Here is a 23,034-nt window from a genome sequence, read left to right as displayed (position 1 = left end):
ATTTAACAGCTATAGCAAAAAAATGCACACAATATGGCAAGGTGATGCATTATTCTGCTATGGTTTTCTGCTATTGTTTATGCATTGTTCTGCTATTTTTTAAACTATTGTTTAAAAAAATACTGTATTGCTTGCTTAAAAGGAACCCAAAGTATGTTGGAAATTAACATTTATTGGTATGTTTAATAAATGAGCATTTATTAATAAGATTAATGAATAACAATTAAACAATAAACATTTATTAAACTGCTTATTAATAAATGTTCACCTTTTGATTATTATTGTTGCCTCTAGTAATCTGATTTTTAATTTCCAACCTATTTTGGGTTCATTTTAAGCCAGCCATATAGTAATTTTTAAACAATATTTGGGTTAAATAAAACTGGCCAGCACGTTGGGCAAACATTTAACCCAACCGCTGGGTTAAAGCAACCCAATCGCTGGGTTTGTCCATTTTCAACCCAGCATTTTTTAGAGTGTATAGGCCTATAGTAATAAACTTAAATGAGCTTATAGTTGTTTAGTACTTTAACTATTAAGGACGTTAAAGATGTGAATTTAAAAGAAAGGTATTTAGTTCACAAATAAAATATCATTTTGAACACGCTATGAAATTAATGAAGAAGGTCAGTAAATTAAGAAAACAACAAAAACGCTACAGAACCTACAGAAAGAGAGTATTTTCAAAATATTAGTAGATGCCTGTAGAGTTCTGTCACACAAACATTTGAAAAATAAATATTTTTTTTTGATTTAATCCATCGTTCTCTCAGGATGAAAGTGAAAGCGGTGATTCTCAGAGCTTCGGATCACCAGCAGGTGGCGCTTTGATCACGTTGATCAACTCCTGCAGCTCGAACACAAAGATGCATCCTCATACCTAAATGTTCTTTATACTTATTTTCAAACTATATAGATCTTACCACTATTATAACAAATTATACTGGCTCTGGATTACAACGTTGAACATTCGCCCACAAGCACGAATGATTTTGCAATCAAATCATATCAAATGTAGAGAGTCACAGGTTCAATCACGCATTAGGCTGGCAGTTTTCATCCTTTGTTAAATAATTTGGTGGAAACTATTATAATTGGGATCCAATCAAATAAGAGTCATTTGAGAATGATCTAATATTCCCATCAGCGCATATCCTGCTGGAAATATTGAATTAGAATTTTAAATGGTCCCGTAGTCTTATTGTATCCTCATTAGATTTTTATTTTAGTATTTTTACTTTATTATGACGTTCAGAATTATGATTTAATTGTTTGTAGCCTATATTATGCATCTCATTATCTTTTGACATGGGTGTGAATTCTGTCATTTACTCGCGCTCGTGTCGTTCCAAACGTGACTTTATTTGTTCTTCGGAACACAAGAGAAGTTATTTTGAAGAACTCTGGTCTCAAAACAACATTCGACCCGTCTGAGTTTCATTATATATATGGACAGAAAAAACTGAGACATTTTCTTTTGTGTTGCAAAGAAGAAAGTAATGCATTCTGGTTTGGAACGGCATGGAGATTAGAAAATGACAACAGATCTTTGTGTGTGTGTGTGTGTGTGTGTGTGTGTGCATTATCTTTTTGCAAATTTCTGCAGATTCCATTTCAATTACACCAACCATTTATGAAAGATTGGCCATGTCTGAAATCTAACATTCAAATATTTTAAATAATCCTTTCTTTATTTTAATGTTTTGACATAGGTTAGAACATGGAGAGTTGTCTTCACATCGAAAGCTTTAGAGTATTGTTGTATTGTTTTAATAGAATATATTAGTCAAACAGGCAAACAATGAAACCCAGTCTGACCTCTTTACCTAATGAGAAGTTTAACCGCACAGCGATACATATTTAGGTCAGAATCCAGTATGTTTCTTAATGGATATATTAGTTTTTCACGTCGCTCGGAATGTTATCAGCATTGTTTGCTGTAAACGGACTCCTGCATATAGACTTTTAAATAATGACACGTTAAATAGCCTGCTTTTTCAAGTTAACACTTGCGAGAACATGTATGTAACTGACACTTTGCTCTTTGACATGTACTTTGCCCTGTGACCGCTGGGTGGCGACACGCTTGACTTTATCACAGCAGAACTCAGACGCTCCGTCGCCGCCGTGTAATAAACACGACTCTGATAACGAAGGCGCCAGGTGAGCAATAGAAGGAGCAATTGCGATAGTTTACGTGGTGTTTACCACTGTTCTTCAGCGCCAATGCCGTTACTTATTAACCATACTTTATACAAATAAAGATATAAGCGATAAACTCTGACTCGAGGCTCCAGAGAGTGAGCAGTCAAGTTATTTTACATTCTTTCAGGTTCACATCGATCTAATAAACATGCACGACGGGCCTTATAAAGCTTAATGTACAGGGAAGAGTTCATTCTACGACATGTTGAGATATTATCACTTTCTCGGTATCATCCTTCATTAAGCCTATCTTCCCTACATCTGTAGCTACAACACGTGAATGAATAGCTATAAGTAGAATCACTTCATTTTGATTAGTACGTTTATTTCGTTAAAAACTAAGCAAGTTGGAGTCCGAACACAATGGGAACACAATGGAAAACCTTTATTTCCTTAGGCTTTTTCTGCACTTTTTTGGAGGGGCAGTTTAGGCTCATAGATCACAAAAAGTCAATTTAAACACACACTTTGACTAAAGCATTTTTAGTTGTTGTGAAAGAAAAGTGTCATCACTTTCAAGCCATTGATGCATTGTGTTATCGCCTTTAATTTGTTTGAACCAAAGCACTTAAACACACAACAGTTAATCAAAACGATGATGGCACATTTATTTTTTCCGCTAGAGAAACTAGCGCTGTGTTGTTACGAGTGAAATCGCAAATGAGAACGTAATCAACAAGGAAAATGCTCACAAACTATTTTACACATATATCAACAATAAATTAAGTTAAGCTCCCTCAAACAAACAAACAAACAAACGAAGAACCTCAGTTATATACAAGCAATATTCATATGAAATAATTACATAAATATGTTATATATATATCGTTATTTACATTTGTATTTATTATAACCATTTTTGATCCATATGATCCCTTTTATCACGAAGCTGGATTTTATAAGCAATTTAGTACCGCGTCTGTTAATCTAGACAATTAATCAGTGGTCTGTGGACTGATTGACAACTTTGGACAATAAAACAACATAAATGTTTGACTAGACTGCCTTCCTCAATTCACGAAAAAGAAATAAATAAAAAAAAGTACATATATATATACTAAGGGTTTACTGCGAAATCTCCGTCACACTGCAAAATATTCTTAAAAAAAAAAAAAAAAAGTATGTAGATTTCGTTATTGATGAATTTGGGCTTCAAATAATGCAGAATAAAACAGTTAACTTAAAAAAAACAGCAGTCTTGATTAGGTCTGGTCTTATGCCTCCGGCAAATTTAAATCATGAATGTTTTCAAACACATCTGATAAAGTAATATCAAATTAAAATAAAGCAAGAACCTATCAGAGTGCATATTAAATTAAATCACTCTCAACCTGACGTACAACATAAAGAGGAGCAGCAGCTTTATTCATTTATTCAGTCTCTGATATCCTTGCCAAACTGTTCGTTGTTCAATACTTCTCTGGTATTTAAGTTGTTGGAGAAAAAAAAAATCAAAGTTACTGTTTTAATTTAACAAAAGAACAACATACATATTAGGTGTTTATTCTTGTTTTACCAAAGTGCATTTTGAGTCTAAACTTATTTCTCCGATGCAGGTCCGTATTGTAAACGGGTTAATCGTCGTACGCAACCTGTAGGTCTGTCAATGTCTTCATCATGCCCGGTCTATGGAGACACACTGCGTGCTCTGTCCTGTTTGGATTCGAGTCCACTGACCAGGCGCTGGATGCTCTGTAACTCGGTGCTTGAATCTTTGTCGGCGCAGGTTTTTGGTGATAGTGATACTGAACCGGACGAGCGGCTGGTGACCTCAGAGTCTAGAGGAGCTGAAGCGGGACTCGTGTTCATCCCGTCTGCCTTCAGATCCATGGCACTGCTCGCCATGGGTGGGAGAGCCGTCGTAAGCAAAGTGCTATCGGGGACGCTCGCTAAAGAGTAAGGGCTGTACCTCAACCGGGGCCGCACCGCGTTTAGAAAAGGATGACGATGGACCGATGAAGAGGCGGCAGATGAAGCAGCAGCCGCGGCGGCCATATATGTGTAAGGATACGGGAAAAGACCTCCAAAAGGAGACATAGCCAGACCCTACAGATAGATAGAGAGATAGAGAGAGATAGACAGATAGATTAATAAAATATAACATCTGAAACAGTTTGTGCTCATCATACACAGTGCAATATGTCTGATGCAAACTGACTAAGAATCAACACATGAACGTCAATGGCGACGAAAATTGGATATTAAAAAATGCCGTTTTTATCAACACCAGAGGTAAAAAAAATGTGTAATTAAAAATGTACAGTTCAACAACTCTGATTAGAAGAAGCTTTTTGGTTTTCTTGGACCTATATTTATATTCAGTCATTTTCTCTTGACACACACATACGCCTATATATATATATATATATATATATATATATTTTTTTTTTTAGAAAAAGTGGCAACCTGCAATTGTTACCTTAAAGATCTATACCTGATTAACCCACAAAACTAGTTACTGTTACTATTTGAATGTTAATTTGTTTTTCAGCATATATATATATATATATATATATATATATATATATATATATATATATATATAGGCCTATATGCTATCTTTTTTATAAATTAATTGTTACGTGTTACTGTCTGCACACATCCGTCAAGAACAGCTTTACTGCAAATCCCAGCAACAGTTGTCAGTTGTTCTATATTTGCTGACAATTTATGGACTGTGCAACAAAGACCATTAAACACTGCAAGATATGCCACGCCTCGTTTTTTTCCCACCCCCAGAAGTCCTAAATGCAACCACAAAATCCCTAAAATGCTTCATGCACATCCTGCAACGGGTTAGGGCTATAGGACTAAAGCATCCATGCCACTTGCTAATCATCATTAATGGTCTTACCTGCGACGCCAGGACGTGCTGCTGCAGATGGAAGGGCAGCGGTGCTCCCGTGAGGCTTTGCGAGGGTGATGGCATGCTGCTCGTGTCCATCGAACTGACCCCTCCGGAGGAAACTGCTGCCAGTATGGGGCCCATCCCTGCGGCCATGTTGGAGAAAGCGCCTCCCATATTGAACTGACTAGGGTGTAAGAGGAACGGATGGGCACCACCCAAGTGATTGAAAAACTGCTGCCCGGCCAAACCCGGCGGAAATCCGAAATTGTGCAAGTGGTTTTGATTTAAGTGCGCAGCCCCGTCTGTTTGGACAGTCAATGGCATGTAATTCTCTTTGCTCACTGTCCGGCAGTCGTCTGTTTTGGCCTGTTCCCGGCCTGGACTCTTGAGCTCCTCGCCGGACCGAGTGGTGCTAGAGATGAGCGTGATGGGACTCTGCCGTGAGTCCGCACGTGTTTTCTCAGTTCTCCGACCGGCAGAGTCACTTTCACCAAACAGATTTTTGCCTAAACTCGCATCGTGATCCTTTGAATCCTCAGTCGTGGTGGAAATTTTGCTCGAGTCTGGGCCCTCTTTCACGTTCCCATCTTTGTCTTCATCATCACTATCTTCATCACTGTCACAAAAATCTGCGAGAAGAAAAATCGTGACAATTCATCAGTCAGTGGCAACACAAAATGCACATTAAATAATACTAATTTGGTGTCTTACATGGTAAAATACGAGGGAAATTCAGCACATTTTAATTACACTCAACAAGTGATTAGTCTGGAGATTCTAAATCGTTTTTTTTTTTCCCTGACAAAAGCAAGAGCAGTCTTTGTATCATTAGCCTGAGAACTGATTCGATTGTCATTGCAGTCATATATCTTAGGATATTCTAAAAAAAAAAAAATGTTGATTTGATCAGAAAGAAAACGATAGCGTTGGCTTATCTAACCTTTAAAGTTCTGTCCAACAGTTGAGACCGCAGGAGACGAAGCCTGGCGCAAACATTTGATGGACGCTTGTTCGCCCGAGGAATCGTCTGACGTCCCGTTTTCTTTTTTCTGCTGCTCCTCATATGAACGCATCGATTGCAGAGCCAGCTGTTTTCTGTGTTTTCGAAGACAGAACATTGAGAAAAAAAATTTCAGTGCAAACAAACGAATCATTTCATTAAATATGTTCGCGAGTTTTTAATGAGTCTCTCTTTTAAACGAATTAAATGCATTCATGCAAAATGCATGCCTCTATAATAACTAATAGTGTTCTGAATTTCACAATGTTATGGAATGCTATAAATAAGCAACTAGTGCAGTTGTACCTTTTTTCGCGTCTCCCGTTTCCAGTGTCACGAAATCCTTTTGCAAAAGGATTGTGATCAATTTTCAGTTGTGTTATCTGAAATGTAATGAAAGGTAATCGGTACATGAAAAAAGATAACTTGCATGTTTTTCAGTTTCATTAACCTATTGAATACTCTTTTTTGCACGTATACAGCATATTAAAACATATTCAAAGGGCACTTTAGGACTCTGACTCATTACGATCACCTTTCACATTTATTGTTTAATTGGCTGGCCTATATGCTTGTTTTGTATTAATATACCAATATTATGCCTGCAGTGACTTGTCTAAAAAAAAAAGTAAGTTATTTTTACAGAGGCAACACTGGGATTTTCAGGAAACAATGGAGACATTTCCAGCTCATAAATATTGGAAACCTTTTTATATCTACAACCTCACAACATGAATTCAACCTCCTCTCCTTGTCACCCCATAAGCATTTAGTGTTGTAACAGTTTGTTCCTGGAGTGTTAATATTTCAGCCATTTTCTAAAAAATATACACACACAGAGTCTCTTTTTCTCTTCTTCAGTACTTCCCACTATGGCCAGTCCTTCCTTCTCATTCTTACACACACACACACACACACACACACACACACACACACTGGGTTTGCATGTTTTGAGGATTTCCCATAGACACTGTAATTTTTTATGCTGTACAAACATATTCTATCCCCCTACACTACACCCATCTTAAAAAAAACTTTCAGCATTTTTACATTTTTAAAAAACATCACTTAATTTATTTATTTATTATTTTTTTTTAAATCACTTAATATGATTTATAAGCTGTTTTCCTCATAGGGACCAAAAAATGTCCTCCCAAGGACAAGGATTTTGGATATTGCCATCCTTGTGAGGACATTTTGTCCCCACAATGTAGGGTTTACCAGGACCACACACACACACACACACACACACACACAAGCATGTTCCCATGAACAAACGTTTAAATAACTGCTTAAATTTTGAATCATTTAATTAAATGTAAGATAACGTGCATGTGAAAGAGGAGAAAGTGAAAGAACGACAGTGTATGTGTTTTCTGTATTTTTGTCCATGTGTGAAGGCTTTGCAGTATGATGTAGGCCTCAGTGATAAATCTAATAATAATAGAGAATAAATGCACTGCATAACAACTACAAGAACGTATATGACAAAAGTACTGAACGCACCAAACATTACTCCTCCTGTAAGGACGCGCTTTATGTAGTTACAAATTTAGTGCAAAGTATTTAGGTTAACAGTTCAATCAGATTCAACACAGAAAGTTCGTAATGACCAACCTTGTCGTTCTGGTAGGCAGTGACAGCAATGAAATCAGTCTCGGGGAACACGTAGGTTCTGAACGTGCTGTATGGGAGTTTCAGTATGTCGTTGGCTCTCACGATGTGAAATCTCGGCTGGTATTTGTGCATGGAGTTTAGTATCGTCTGAAATATAAATAAGGCCGAAGTTTCATCAAATATTCTTGACTTCCAAACATTTTCATAAAGGGTAAAGAAATCGTATTTAGGCTATGGGGCACACTTTCTGCATACTTCTTGTCCACTAACAAGTCGAAGCCTGCGATTTTTTTCTTTATCAACGTTTTTTTTCCCCATGCTCGGATTGTATTTATGTGCACATAGTTGAAATGAAATTAGTTAGACATATCGCGATAAATACATAAAAATACATGCAAGCACTGAACATATGTATTTGAACAACAACCACAATAATAATAATAATAATAATAACTGAAAAAGTTGATAGACGTAGCTAATTGGTACTTACAAATCCATGCTTGTCGGAGATGTTATTCGTCAGTTTAAGTTTGTGAAAATTGACGACTTTAGACATCCATTGCTCTCCAGTGGCCGGACTGTCGGGGTGAATGTACATCCGTTTTGGCATTTCGGGGTCAGCCTTTCCCGCCACCATCCAGCGAGAGTTGTGAAATTTATACCTGCAGTCGTCAGCCGCAACAATATCCATCAACAGAATATATTTGGCCTTTTTGTCCAAGCCCGTGCATCTGACTTTAAACGGAGGGAACATTCGCCTATACAGAAAAGACAGATTAGCAGAGTTATATTTCTATATCTCAGTAGCTACAACAAGAATAAGGTTGTGGAGCAAAATTTTGCTTTCCAGAGAAACAATAATTTCAAACATCTGAGATGATTTTGTTGTGTGTGTAAATGAAGGGTTAGGCCCAGCCATTAGCCTTAACGTGAAGAATAACGGCAAAACTAAGTTACAATCAAACCGTGCTAATTCGACACCATTGCATAGGCTATATTTTTTATAATAATGCAAGCTGTGAATTTCACTGTTCGAAATCAGCTTTTATGGAGCAAAATTTGCTATTCCAGATGTTCGCATTCGATGAATATTAGATTGAGACATTTATAGGCCTAGTTCAAGTTGGGTTGTATTTTTTGTTCAGAAACATTTGCATCAACATCTCCCAAATTAAATAAACAATAAAAAAGCAATATTCAGCTATCATGTGTCCCATAATTGCTCCTCAAAAGAAACCCGTGAGTCACTCAGATCAATAAAACAATCAGTATTCATGTTTGATAACTACTATAATCTCGGTGTCTGTTTGACTTAATTGGAGGTCGTTTACTGAATAATTCCAGTTTACCTTCCCGATTTTGTGATAACCATTTCTGTGCCGCGCTTGTGAAAAAGCTCCCAGAGTTCTTTGGCTTCTAGGTGCACTTTCGGGTCGTCTTCAACCTCTTCCTCGGGCTCGAGTGTCTTCAGAGGCCGGAGATGCGCGGTGGCGGCTTGGTGTCCCAGTGAGGAGAAGTGAAGGCCGGTCTCTGCTGCGCCCATCAGCTGCTCCATTATCGGTTTGCCCAGCGCCCCGGGCAGGGACAGGGAGCCGTTGGGTGGCAGTGCCAGGGCCGGGAAAAAGGGCGGCTGGTGACCCAGCATTGCACTCATGGCAAATTCCGGACCCCGGTGAGGTAAAAACGGGTGATATGCCATACTGGATCCTTGAATAACTGGATCTCTCATCGGGAAGCTCATTCAAGTCCAGATAGCAGATGCGGTGTTCCTTAAAACGAGCGTCTGGATGTGCAATCAGCTAAAAATCTGCGCTGGAGAAGTGCTTCACCAAGTCCAGCGTCCCTGCAACACCTCAGTGCGTGAGTCTCTTAATTGTTGCACTAGCTGGATTCCAACAAAGTGTGTAAAAGAGAAAGTGAGAAACAGCTATCCATTAATCTTCGCGGCTGCCGCTTGTCTTTTGTCAGCGCGCTATGAAATCGAGAAGAAAAAAAAAAAATTAAAGGATGAAATTAAAGACGACCGAGTCACTGTATGTCTGCTTGCGGCGTATGTCGGTTTCCTTGGGCTTTCTCTAAAACAGACATTCCTGTAATAATGAGATCGTCCCGAGTCCTGCCAAAGAGATGTGTTGAAATATTTCGTTGCCTCGGAATAATTCCTCTGTCTTTACTTGTTGGAGGTATACACCTTCACACGCTCGCACACACACGTCCTCTCACGCACACACATTTCAGCAGAGCGCGATATGCGGAGAACGGGGTCCAGCACAGAGATATTCCCAGTGCTTCTGAACTCCATAGGCTTCAGCTGTGTGGATGTGTTGCATGTTTCGAGCAGCAGCTCTCTGTTGATTGGCTCTTTGACGCTTTCGGACCAATTGTGTTGCTCTGTAGGCGTGGTTTTAACAGGTCGGGTGGAGGGGAAAGACTTCAGACTTATAAAAAGGTGTTTGAGAACTCTGTTGCTGCCGCGAAACAGCGCTGCCTCGCTCGCTGTTGTGTGAATATGTCAACATCATTAGGACACGCATCTGTCGGTCTGTGGGACCCAGAGAAGGTGAACTTCCAAGTCTCGTGCGCACAGCGTCACTGTTGGCCTCTTTTCGCGCACAGAAGGTCATGTACTGCTCCGGACGAGCGTTTTACCTGAGAAACGCAACGGGGAAAAGACAAGCGCGTCAGAATAATTAACATTAGTGAAGAGATGCACATTATTAACTGGAGATATTGCAGTTCATAAGCGTTGCTATGTAGGAAATAGCAAAGTGCCGTGTCACAAATAATCGTGTCCGAAATGTTAAATTATGCTTTCATTTTTATTATAATTTTAAGACAGTTTTAGGGCTACTGTCATATTGTGACCAAAACAACACGTATTCGATCACACTGTGCCGCAACGTCAGCGAGATTTAATTTCATGTAGCCTAGTTTATTTTATAATATCTAATAAAATATATCGCCTTACCCCCACACACACACACACACACACACACATCTCTCTCTCAATTTTAAGAATTTGCTCGTGACGCTTGAATACGACTACACAAATATTCCCCTGATTTGAGTCTCACTATATTGCTCAAGACACCAATAACATATCGAACAACCGAAAGGTGTATTAAAAAAAAAAAAAAAAAAAAAATCACTGACAAAATCCCTCGACTAAACTCGGCTTAATATTAAAAATATAAATGCATCTTTGGAGGGGGGGACATGATTAGGTAAAAAATCTGTTTGACAACAAGCTGTTGTTTTCACTCAATTATCAGTGTCTTGCTCAATTGTCTATTTCGAAATGCCTCAGACAGGTCGCATGTTGATAAGTGAATGCATCTGTCCTGTTTGTCAGTGTGTGCAGTAGCCCAACACTGGCGCCGGACACAAAACACTGGATTAATTCACACGTAAACAACAGAGGGTCGTGGACAGTTAAACAGTGCATAAAAAGTGACTCAATTATCTGGTCAGCAGAGCAGAGAACCAGCCTGTGAGATTTATCACCCTTCATCAAGTGGCCAAATACTGTCACTGGTCATGTTAGACCATCTCAAAAGGAGGCATATTTCTTCTGCGCAGTTTTAATAAGCAATGACGCAATACTAATTTAGCTATAGGCAAAGATAATGAAATGAAAGCATATAAATGCAATGTGAGATATTTAGTCCTTTGGTCGCTATGCATTTTTGCTATACTGTACATTTTACAAAACGTATTTTACCCTGCAGGATTGCTTATGCAGTTCATGAAAATAACACTATGTAGTCTGATGACTTCTTATTGATTGTAATCGGCATGACTGGGATTTTGAAATACTATTTTCGCTACACGTGAGCGCGGTCTGTGTGACACGTATACGTGTTTGTGTAAATGAATCCTATAAAAAAATATTAATTTATTAATCTCTAGAATTAATAATGTTTCCAAAACATGACAAAATGATCTATATACACGACTTCATCGCTGCTTTCCCCACTGAACTCACGGTGCATCAGCATCTTGATCTGCTGATTTCTTTGTTTTTGCCTTGGTGTTAATTCATTTTTAAATAATCATCTCTAATTCAATTCCTTTTAAATGTGGCAGTTAAAAGGAATGAGTTTTACAGTGGTATCTTTGTTCCTTCAGTGGCTACCAAGTTAATTTAAAAGCAGCTTCTACAGATTGGTCTGTATTTATAAAGATTTACAGGTTAGTTCTCACGGATCACAAGAAAAAAAGTATTTTTTTCCAGTATTTTTTTATGAACGTTTGCTCAATTTGTGCAGATATTTGAGCATTGATTGATCTGTGAACAAATGCAACTGAGGTCAAAGAGAGGTACAAGGCAAAATGTGGGAAAGCCTCCGTGATCATTCTTGATGCAGTATCTCCATAATACGGTTTCCTAAATCTTGGCGGAATGTACATACCAGGAAGGCAAATCCTTTGCATTCTTCTGAGGTATTCAGCAGTTTTCCCCACTGACAGAGTTTTTTAATCCATTGGCACACAGAAGGCTTTGTTTAGAATTGGATTGTGATGCAGTGCAACATACTTTTTATTCAGGAAAATAATCTGTCATGATCTTGCTGACTTTGAAGTCATTCAAGTCAGAGACTTTCCTCCATACACACTGGTGATACACAGATGTCACAGGCACATCATTTCATGAGGCGCTTTATAGCACTGAGGTTGTGAATTTTGGCACCACTTGAAGTTTTGCCACATTTGACAAATCAGTACCACAATTTCAAGTTTTGCACCATTTTCACCAATTCGTTTAAATGGTCTTGAGGTTATTTTTGAATAATAATACCCCATTTAGCCTCTCAAAAACCTCTTAAAAGAATTAGCAAATTATGTTTGTGGACTATAGCATGTCACTATGTGAGACATATCAACTTCCCAAAAGCATTTCATATCAACTTCCCATGCATTTTCCAGAACTTACCCACTCTCACTGAAGGTTTAGTCAGATTGGATGATAAGCAAAGGGATCTGAAGGTTTATGTCAGGCCTCTGTGTGCTCTGGAACTTCAGAGATTTGGTATTTACTGCAGGGAAATTCTTGTCAATTCGCTGCAGGGCTGTCTAGTTTGAATTTCTTTCCAGCATTACCAGATTTTATTTGATAAATGCTACCTAAATGTTGTGGTGAGGATGTTTTTAGTCTTTTCCTTTGGAGCACATACACATTTTTTTCATCTGCATTCAACTTATCATATTTTAGTGAGTAGGTAACTGTAGCTGCTCTTCATGCAAAATTCTTCACATCTAGGTTCATTTTAAGAAAAACTATACATGTTGCTCAGTGTCTGCATAGTCCCTGCATATATGCTGGAATTTAAATAATTTTCCCACTATGTTTGACTGCAACTGGGTCAAGAAGATTAAATTATGGACAAACTAAATATGAAATTCCAGAGAATACTAAATAAATGCTCTTTTCTGGGATTCTGTCCCTGATTCATGGGAACTATTGCAGGGTCATTGCAGTTATTACACTGATTAACTCATTTAAGAGCAGCAGCATCTAATCCTGTTTTATTCAGTGGAAATATTTGCTCCAGTAATGAAACTTTTTGAGGCTGTAATAACCATATCCTTCATGATCACTGTCCTGTGAAGTGTATGTTGTATATTGTCTCAGTTAGATTAGTTAGTTGTCACACAGTTTATATAACTATCTTTCTATCAATTAAAGCATCAATAAATCTGATAGTGTTGAAGTTGATAGAGTTGCACATGAAATCCATCCATTTCCACACCATTTAAATAATCTACCTGTTTCAATATTTGAAGCCTTTTATTCTTTTCCAAAATAGTCCCTTGATGTTTATAGCATAGATGCAGAATCTCTTTCACATTAATGGATACGTGGCTCTTGTTTGGGAAGCGTGCAGACAGATTTTACATGTCATTAAAATGTATGTCACGTCATTAAAGAAAGTTTAATTTCAACGTGCACTTGTATGGCAACACATATGGCAAAGCAATCTCTTAATCTATGCTGTAAGGCGTGTTAAGAAAGCAAGTTTTTTAATCAAACGCTCACTCTTTTGAAGGTTTATCTGTTTTCAGTAACCGGCTGACGTAAAGTGACTTCTTGAAAACAAAAGGAAGTCGATTGCGGTTTTGAGCTTTCATCTATTAAAGTTCCCACAGATGTTTTGCATGAAGAGGGGGAGTGTTTCAGAGTCTAGGGAACCTGATTGGAGCAGAAAGCGGCAAATAAGATGGAAGCGAACTAAAGAAATAGCTTCACTCGTCTAAACGTATAATATAAACAGTCGAGCGCCGGTGCTATGAAGACTTCTCATTTTTCACCCACACACTTAAGGGGGATACAGAGTGTTTTAATTCCTTTAACAACTATATGCAAAACACACACACACACATACACTGTGTAGGACACTACAGAGTTTGTTCATCGTGGTATCCAAGCCACACAAAGTTCAATTTGATTCTCCAGAAAAATTTAGGTTGAAATGGCTTTAATAAAATTCGTGACTGTTTTACGTTTTTGAAAATTGGTGACAAATTCGTACGATCTGGATTTGCGTAATAGCCTATCTGCTCACTGAAGAGTGTAGCTTCATGCTTGTTTTTTTTTTTTTTTTTTTTTTAAATATAGGCTACTATAATAGTACGTACTAATCACATCGTATAAAATCGTACGAATTAGCCAGTTTGTAAAATCACTAAGTGCAAAGGGACATGGATCATTTTAAGAGATCTAGTGATTTAGTCTTCACAGTTGAGATCTTTAGATTAGTATCCTAACTTCTGAGGCATATGAGACACTTTCATTATTCATAGATCTCAAGGTTTAAGCTTTCTGTCCATGTGACTGCCATGCTATGCTGCATTAAGAAAAAGAAAACGAAGAGATTGGGAAGCGATAATAAACACACTCCCATACAAAGTTCTTGTTGGGAAAAAAAGATATTTGTTTATTTTTCTTATGAAATCACCATTATAATATAATCTCTTTGTTGGAATTTCTTGCCTTGTAGTGTCTAAATCCAGGCCTATTTACTTTGCATGCACACTGTGCGAAGTGTCTATTTTTTAACCAATACGTTTTATTTTCGTGTAGGCCTACTGTCTGTGCACTTACTCATTAAAATCGTGCCTTTGTCTGTAAGAAACTGTGGAAGCAAGGAGAAAGACCTGAGTTTACGACAGTATTACGTCCAAGATAACAATAATTTGGGGAAAACTTGCATAGGCTAAATAAATGAATAAATAAACTACAATTTAAGTGCGGCTAAAGTTGTGTTTAGATACCCAGCTCAAATTAATTTATGGACCTTTCAGCATCCACCTGTATGTGCGTTTATGACACATCGTAATTGTGTTTGACTCTCCAATCAAAACAAACAAATTCATACTTTCTCTGATTTCAGCATGCACGCCCATATTCAAACACCCAATGCACCATTCAGCAAACCAATTAAAATCCGATTAGGAAACGTTTTGCTTTTCAGACCAAGGCAGAAGAGCCCGTGACCTCTCAGCACCGGGGTCATGTACTAATAAGATCCATGGCCCACAAAGAGGCTGCAGAGCTTCACAAATGTCCTTGACGACCGACTGTGGCCTATGAACCTTTGACATACATAGAAAATTAATTGCTCACTGTATTAACGAAGAAGGTGGGATATTCCAGTTAATTAGTCGCGACTGGATAAAGGTGAACATTATATGGTTTGTCCCCAGTCCCCGGTTTGTTGTTGGGGGATCAGCTTTTGTGTGTGTTAAATGAGAAGTGAGTATCGCTGTGCCTGTGTACAGTGTGCTTCTGTGAACTGGCGACAGCTCCAGTCCATGGGAAAAACGCAATCACAGGACCTCATTATCTCATTTTTCTCGCCATCTTTAGGGAGCAAGCCTTAATCAAACGTGGCACCCTCTCTCTCTCTCTCTCTCTCTCTCTCTCTCTCTCTCTCTCTCTCTCTCTCTCTCTCTCTCACACACACACACACACACACACACACGCTCGCTTTTGCACGAAACTAACAGTGCAAAGAATTTAGTAAATGAGGAAAGTGTCTGCGGCATTCTGTTTAGAGTCCATAAAGCTGAATGAGAAGCAGTTAACAGCGTGAATGTGTAATCCAGTATACCTTCTGAAAAACATTAAGGATGTTGGGAATTGTTTGCTGTATAGTCGTAAAACACCAGTTGGTGTTAAAACTGCTTCCCAAAAAACGCAAGTTGATTTCAAATGTTGCTGTGATGACGTTAGCTAAACGTTGTATGTTGTTGTCCACCTTCAAAAATTAACACTCTGATCTAATAATTCATAAATGATACAATGAATGAACACACATTCTTTTAATTAATGAACACATTTATTGATGCCAACTAATCCAATAGAGTAGCCTATATTTCACCTTCAACTTCTAGTTTTATTAAAACGGCTCCACAGCAGCCTAGATATTGCATCAGCAAACAAGCAACACATTTTTAATGATGCATTTCAGATCCATTCCCTACCCTGCAGATATGACTCCTGCAATCAAAAAGCAAAGATTGTCAAAGAGATTTACACCTGTCTCGTTGCCCCTCAGCCCATAGATTAGACTACTGGAGCCAGGTTGTCTGGAACCCGTGAGCTACTTCACCCTAAATCCGGATTAAACATGATAAAATGATCAGCAAAACGCCGCTCTCACATGCACGATGAAGCGAACCTCTGCCAACGCAAACCAAACAACTAAAGTAAAGCGATATTATAAAGCGCCAACATTGTTCCATATACTTGCCGGTCCGGCGCGTTTCTAGGCTGACGCTCTCTGCTCTCGCAGGAAAGTGTTTTATGTCATAAGATTATTAGACTGCAGTCCGATGCGGGTCACTGGACCCAAGACACTCCCGGTTAGAGGGAGTCATTTCTCAACAAGCCTTTTAAGTTGGCGAGCGAAGGCGTATTATGACAGACTTCCCTACGTTCCTCTTGGAGTAACCAGCAGGCTACTAGTGCCCGTGTTTCATTATGACCTGCTGGAGTCGAAGGGAACATCTATGACTGCAGACAACAATAAGTGCAATAAAAGATACTGATCTGACAGAGCATGCATACGATCTTTGATAATGTCGATTATGGTGCAGTCTTATTTAATTTATTCCCAGTCTGAGGTTTTAGGTTTTTTAGAGCAAAATGTTTTCATTCAATCTGAGAATGATGCTAGATAAGAACGATGACAATTTGCACGGAATATGAGAAAAGATTATTAATGTATTATGATGTTTATTTCAATGTTTACTAATACCCAGTGTTCATATTCTCATTTTAGGGTTGTCTGTCGTGTGTTAGAGGACAGTTGCTTTTTTTTATTTAATCAATAAAAATTGGGTTTTAAATCCAAACTTTAATTGTGTTCATATAGTTTACATGTGGATACACGTGATGTGTTTAATGTGAAATTCATCTAGATTGACGTTGGTGAAGCGGAAACAATTAACACGATTAAAACGTGATTAAAACGGACTGTGCATTACATAACACAAACATTACACTTTAAATATTTCTGCATATTTATAAAATACAGTGCGAAAAATTAGTAAAACGCAAAGATATTGAAGCTATGGTTTAATAAATTGCACAAAAAAGAAGAACATTGTTTGATGTATTTACATCCCATTTAGATTCATTCTTTAATTGCTGATAGGCTAATTATGCACTTGGACCTTTCAGTTTTAGGCTTTATAAACATTTAGGCAACATATAAGGGGAATTAACATGTACAATAACCTAGTAGTCCAACCTCTAATTATTAATATGCATCTTTAAAGACAATTTTTCTACTAAGATGTGCAGCCGAAATTGAAATGTTTTAACCTTTAACCTAGCCACTTCTCAAACAGGAATATCAACAGGTTACTTTCAGGCATTAAACATGTTTTATGAACGCGTTGGTCAAATGAAATTCATTTTTGCTTTATTGTCTCTGCCTACATTGAAACAGGTTCTGGCAGTAACTACATGGAAAATAAGGTAGATTAATTCAGGCCAACACTAACTTCAGATTTTAATCGAACTTTGCGATTATATTCGCATCAATAAATTAAATCCCGATTCATTCAAAATTTGGTGAAATCCTCAAGAAATCTAGTAAAAAATTACTACTAAATGAATTAATTCTCATCCGAAGTTCCGGTCCGTTTTTAATTTATTTTATGTTTTCATTGTTTAATTTCAGTTGTTAATCTCCGTAAATGACGCTGCCCACTTTACATTTAGAAAAACATCACTTAAATTAATTAATACAACTGAATGTAATTAATACAATAATATACATCACTACATATAAATCGTAAAAATGTCTATTTCTGCTGTGAATTGGGGTCGATATATGAATATATGGATCAGTGACACTGAGAGGCTGAAATCTGGCTATGGATGTACAATCAAACTTCCCGCGCTCTCCATCACATCCATCCTCCATACACTCTTTAACATTGTTATAATAACTCTTTGCATCATCATAACCATATAATAGCGTAGCAATCACATATCTGAGTTTACCGCTGCTGTGCAGAGCCACGAGGTTACATAAACCACATGGCTGGTGTGACCAGAAACATGATCCAGACATCATTCTTGAAACTTGTCCCTTTGGGTGAAAGGAGGGGTGTGAGTTATGGACATGTAGCTTTTCCATTTCAATAGCCCATCTGGGTTTCTACTGTAAGACTTGCTGCATGAAATATTCAGGGTTCAGTGAAAATTGATCTGAAGGTCTAGAGTGAGGCTTCTTTCCCGTCTTTAGCTATCTACCCCTGAGACTGGTAAGCAGTAACCAGTCACACTGCAATATTTGGTGTCAATGTGTCCAGATTACCTTGCATTGCAGCAGTCTCACAAACATATATAGGCTATATATAATTCCTATTTGATATTTCATATGTGTGCCAATCACACTTTAAAGTCACCATGATATTCCATTTTTATGGAATATTACAGTGTTTATCCAAAATGATTTATCCTTGCACATCATCATTGTTTTAAATTCATGTTCCTCGTAAACTTGAATCAGAAAAACTTCCCTCTTCTCTTCTCTGATGATAAGAGCGGGGCAACCTGTCACTCACATGAGATCCACCAATAGCAAACCACAACCATCCAATCAATTCCCCACAGGAAAAATCAAGCCCCGCCCTACATTTGTTCTTGTTCCAGAAGCCATTTCACTCGGAACAATAGGGAAGCACAACTTCTCTTTAACTGAACGGACACCATCCATCAATGTCAAAGAACACATCCAAATTCTCATGGCATCTACGCAGCTGTATTAGAAGCCTTAAATGGTTTGACACTTATCACAGTCTTTTTAGAAACCAATTCGGGCACGCCCACCCATTCACACACACACACTCATGCACAAATCATCCATATGCCATTGTCTACCTACCGACAGTGCAAAGCTGTTACGTGCTCCGTGAAATGTCAGTAGTCCTCTGCTTTACCTTGGAAGTGCGAGAGGCGCTGTGCTTTTACCGAAAGCAAAACAATCTGAGGAAACTGGGAACAATCATAGGCAGGCTCCAGCGAGCTGCCATAAAAAAGCCGACTGCTCCTCGCCTCCAGTTCGCTCTATGACCTGATGAAAGATCAATGAGCCACTGCACCCTCCAGTGCAGCAGGAAACAGACCAATAAAACAAGAGACACCAAGGCCTCTTGCTTTCCATAAAACAAGTTGCACTGCATGAGTATCGTATAAGATTGGAGACTTTGCAAATTCACACATGCATTTTTCACACTGTGGATTGGAGCATTTCAAACCCTCCGACTTCAGCTAGAGAATTGTATTGTGTCTCAATGGCCAGTGCACAGACAGAGCAGATGGCTTAACCCCGCTGGCGAAGTACAGTCTCGGTAGCTCCAGCCTCCTGAGAGAAGGGCTGAGCAGGGTATTTCTCAGGGAGGAGCAGCTCCAGCACGCACACCTCGGCGCTGCTGCTCCTGCTGGACGGAATGCAGCAACAGACCAAAGCCTGCCAAACTCAGCTGAACCGAATTGAAGTAAAATGTTACACAAATGTTTGGAGATTAGCACTGTGAATTTAATAAGACTGTAGTTGGCTGTGCATTTGCCTAAGCTGTTAATAGTTGATCATGGACACTGGAGAACACTGTTTAGGGAGCTGATCTGACTGTTTTGACACAGCAAGGAATTATACCGCTGAACCCACCTAGAATATTCAAAATCTACTGTCTGACATTCCTGTGAAAATGATTTGAAATATTCCCATTCTTCATTCCAAGAAAAGTTAAATTGGGTTCTATACAGAACTCTAGGGTTCTTGACACAATTTTAAAGAACGCTTTGTTCAAAAAAGGTTCCGTAAATGATTGCATAATACGTTCACATTTAACCTTCTGGTGCTCCTCGCGTAGTGGCCTTTTTTATTATTATTATTATTATTTCAATGAAATTAATGTACTATATTTTAGTTTGATCATGTTTTTTATTTTGTATTTTAGGGTATTTTGTGGTTCTAAATTATATTTATGCAGTATAATCCATTTATTACATGTTAACCACTTTTTGAGCATAGACATGAAAATTAAATTAACTTAAACTGTCATAAATCTTGAGACACTTGGCAGAATATTGCTGAAGTGAAAAGTAAAAAAAAAAAAAAAAAAGTGAACTTAAAAAAAAGTTATGTTTATTGTTATGAAAATGAACAAAAATAATATTTTAAATTTTTATATGAAATATATATTTCCCAAAAACTCTAAAACTGCAAGAAAATCAAAGCCATAAATCTAAACGAGTTGTGTTCCAATTTTGAGGTTGATATCTCAAAAAATGAGCTTTCAGTGTGATTTTGTTTGGGTGCAGTACTAAACGCTTCCACTAGATGAAATTATTTTCCAGTGCATTTCCAATGCAGTCATTTTTGATCGTGAACAAGTATAATTAATTTTTATATGACCATTTAATCTTTTCCAATCATGTCCATGATTGTTTGTGTGTGTGTGTGTGTGTGTGTGTGTGTGTGTGTGTGTGTGTGTGTGTGTGTGTGTTCACATAGCAAGTGCCAAAAACTGAAGTAAAAAAATTCTAAAAAAAAAAAAAAAAAAGAAACATGACAATTTTTCTGTCAGAAATTACCGAAGAGCACCAGAGGGTGGTTATTTCATTTTTTTATTGTGATAATGTATGTTTATTAACTGTTTAATTCATAATATTTAATAAAAAATTAATTAAAACAAAATAAATTAATAAAATGATCCCATGATCATAAAATTTTCTATATATGAAGCGCCTGACGGAACCCTTTAAGATTCTAATTTCTTCTAAGAGTGGCATGTAAAATACGCCCATGCATCATTACTCTTACACAAATGTTTCGGACATTTAGTACTGTGAATTCAAAAAGACTAATTCGCTGTGCATTTGCCTAAGCTGTTCAGAGTTTATAAAGGACACTGGAGAACACTGTTTTCAGGGAGTTGATCTGACACAGTAAGGAATTATACTGCTGAAATCAATATTCAAAATCCACTAACATTCCTGTGTAACTGATCTGAAATATTCCCGTTCTACGGTCGCACTGAGACACAACAACTTGTGAAGACCAGAGACAGACAGCCCCGATCTGTAGCTTGCATTCTTGTGTGCTTTGCAACAAGCTCTTTATGTAATATGTCAGGCGGGGGAACAGATTTTGTCAGGTGGAGATGAGGTTCATAAGTTCATGGCTCGTTTAAACTGAAGCATTCCATTTAAAGTCTTTACATTTCCATTTAATTCCAGCTTCCCCTCCGCCCTCCTGCGTCTGCATGCAGTTGGATCCAATCAGATTCGCTTCTTCTGAGATGCATGTGCAGAAACGAATATGATTAAGGCCTTGCTTCTCTCTCTCTCTCTCTCTTTACGCGGCTTTATTCTGAGAGGTGATTCAAACACACTGAGGTTAAAGGGTTAGTTCACCCAACAATGAAAATTCTGTCATTAATTACTCACCCTTGTGTACTCACCCTTGTACTACCGTCGTTCATCTTCGGAACACAAATTAAGATATTTTTGATAAAATCCGATGGCTCAGTGAGGACTCCATTGACAACAAGATAATTAACACTTTCAGATGCCCAGAAAATTACTAAAGACGTATTTAAAACAGTTCATTTGTCTACAGTGGTAGTCACTGCTTCATGAAGCTTCAAAGCTTTACGAACCTTTTGTTTCGAATCAGTGGTTCGGAGCGTGTATCAAACTGCCAAAGTCACATGATTTCAGTAAACGAGGCTTCGTTACCTCATAAGTGTTTTGAAATTTCAGTGGTTCACCACGGGGGGCGTGACTTTGGCAGTTTGATACAAGCTCCAAACCACTGATTCGAAACAAAAGATTCGTAAAGCTTTGAAGCTTCAAGAAGCAGTGTTTTGAAATCACCCATCACTAGATATTGTTGAATAAAGTCGTTATTTTTTTTTTTATTTTTTTTTTTGGTGCACAAAAAGTATTCTCATCACTTCATAACATTAAGGTTGAACCACTGTAGTCACATGAACTGTTTTAAATATGTCTTTAGTAGCTTTCTGGGCATTGAAAGCGTTAATTATCTTGCTGGCTATGCAGGCCTCACTGAGCCATCGGATTTTATCAAAAATATCTTAATTTGTGTTCTGAAGATGAACGAAGGTCTTACAGGTGTAGAACGACATGAGGGTGAGTAATTAATGACAGAATTTTCATTTTTGGGTAAACTAACCCTTTAAGGCAAAACAGCAATGACTTGAAACTGCTGATCTTCAGAATAATGACAGTCATTTAATTGAACTGAACTGAACTTTGAACAGTTTTGATTTTAAAATAGCAACTTTCACCCACATTGCATGTAAACAATTTCATTAGAACTTAAAAAGCTACATTCCTTGAAGAAAAAGACCTATACGGAATTTTTAAGGCGCTTCTTATATAGACCCTTTTAGGGGCTCCATCATGGGACCACTTTATGATTTAGTTTTAATTAATACATTTTGTTTTAATTTCCAATTACAGAAAAAATAAATTTTAATTACATTTTATGAATTAAACAGCTCATTTACATACTTTATCAGTAGAAAAAATTGCAATAATCCATTAAACATGAACGTATCATGCAATCATCGAAGACACTTCTCTTTATATAGTACCTTTTTGGCATAAAGGCTTCTTTAAAATTGAGTCAAGAACCCTATAGAGTTATATATATATATATATATATATATATATATATTACTGAACCTTTTCTTCTAGTGAAGACATGAAGACTTCATTAGTATTTGTTACTGTAATATGAATCATCTGTTGTAAAAACATGTATTCATGCATTGCTTTCAACAGAAGCTCTTATCCTAAAAAAAGCAAGAAAGAAAG

General features: G+C 37.6%; 1 protein-coding gene across 1 annotated transcript; it reads right to left on the bottom strand.

Annotated features, from left to right (window-relative positions):
- Positions 1 to 2,732: 2,732 nt before the first annotated feature.
- tbx3a (T-box transcription factor 3a) lies at positions 2,733 to 19,196 on the bottom strand. The gene is made up of 8 exons (XM_051895237.1): positions 19,073 to 19,196; positions 9,020 to 10,319; positions 8,161 to 8,428; positions 7,671 to 7,817; positions 6,360 to 6,436; positions 5,994 to 6,148; positions 5,060 to 5,682; positions 2,733 to 4,251 (listed from the first exon to the last, which is right to left on the bottom strand). The coding sequence occupies exons 2-8, from the start codon at positions 9,409 to 9,411 to the stop codon at positions 3,832 to 3,834; spliced, it is 2,082 nt and encodes a 693-aa protein (XP_051751197.1). The 5' UTR covers positions 9,412 to 10,319; positions 19,073 to 19,196; the 3' UTR covers positions 2,733 to 3,831.
- Between the last annotated feature and the right edge of the window lie 3,838 nt (positions 19,197 to 23,034).

The sequence above is a fragment of the Ctenopharyngodon idella genome, chromosome 5, assembly GCF_019924925.1.
Source record: "Ctenopharyngodon idella isolate HZGC_01 chromosome 5, HZGC01, whole genome shotgun sequence".
Classification (NCBI taxonomy): Eukaryota; Metazoa; Chordata; class Actinopteri; order Cypriniformes; family Xenocyprididae; genus Ctenopharyngodon; species Ctenopharyngodon idella.
The sequence above is the reverse complement of the archived record's forward strand: the minus strand, read 5'-3'. Positions and strand labels throughout refer to the sequence as shown.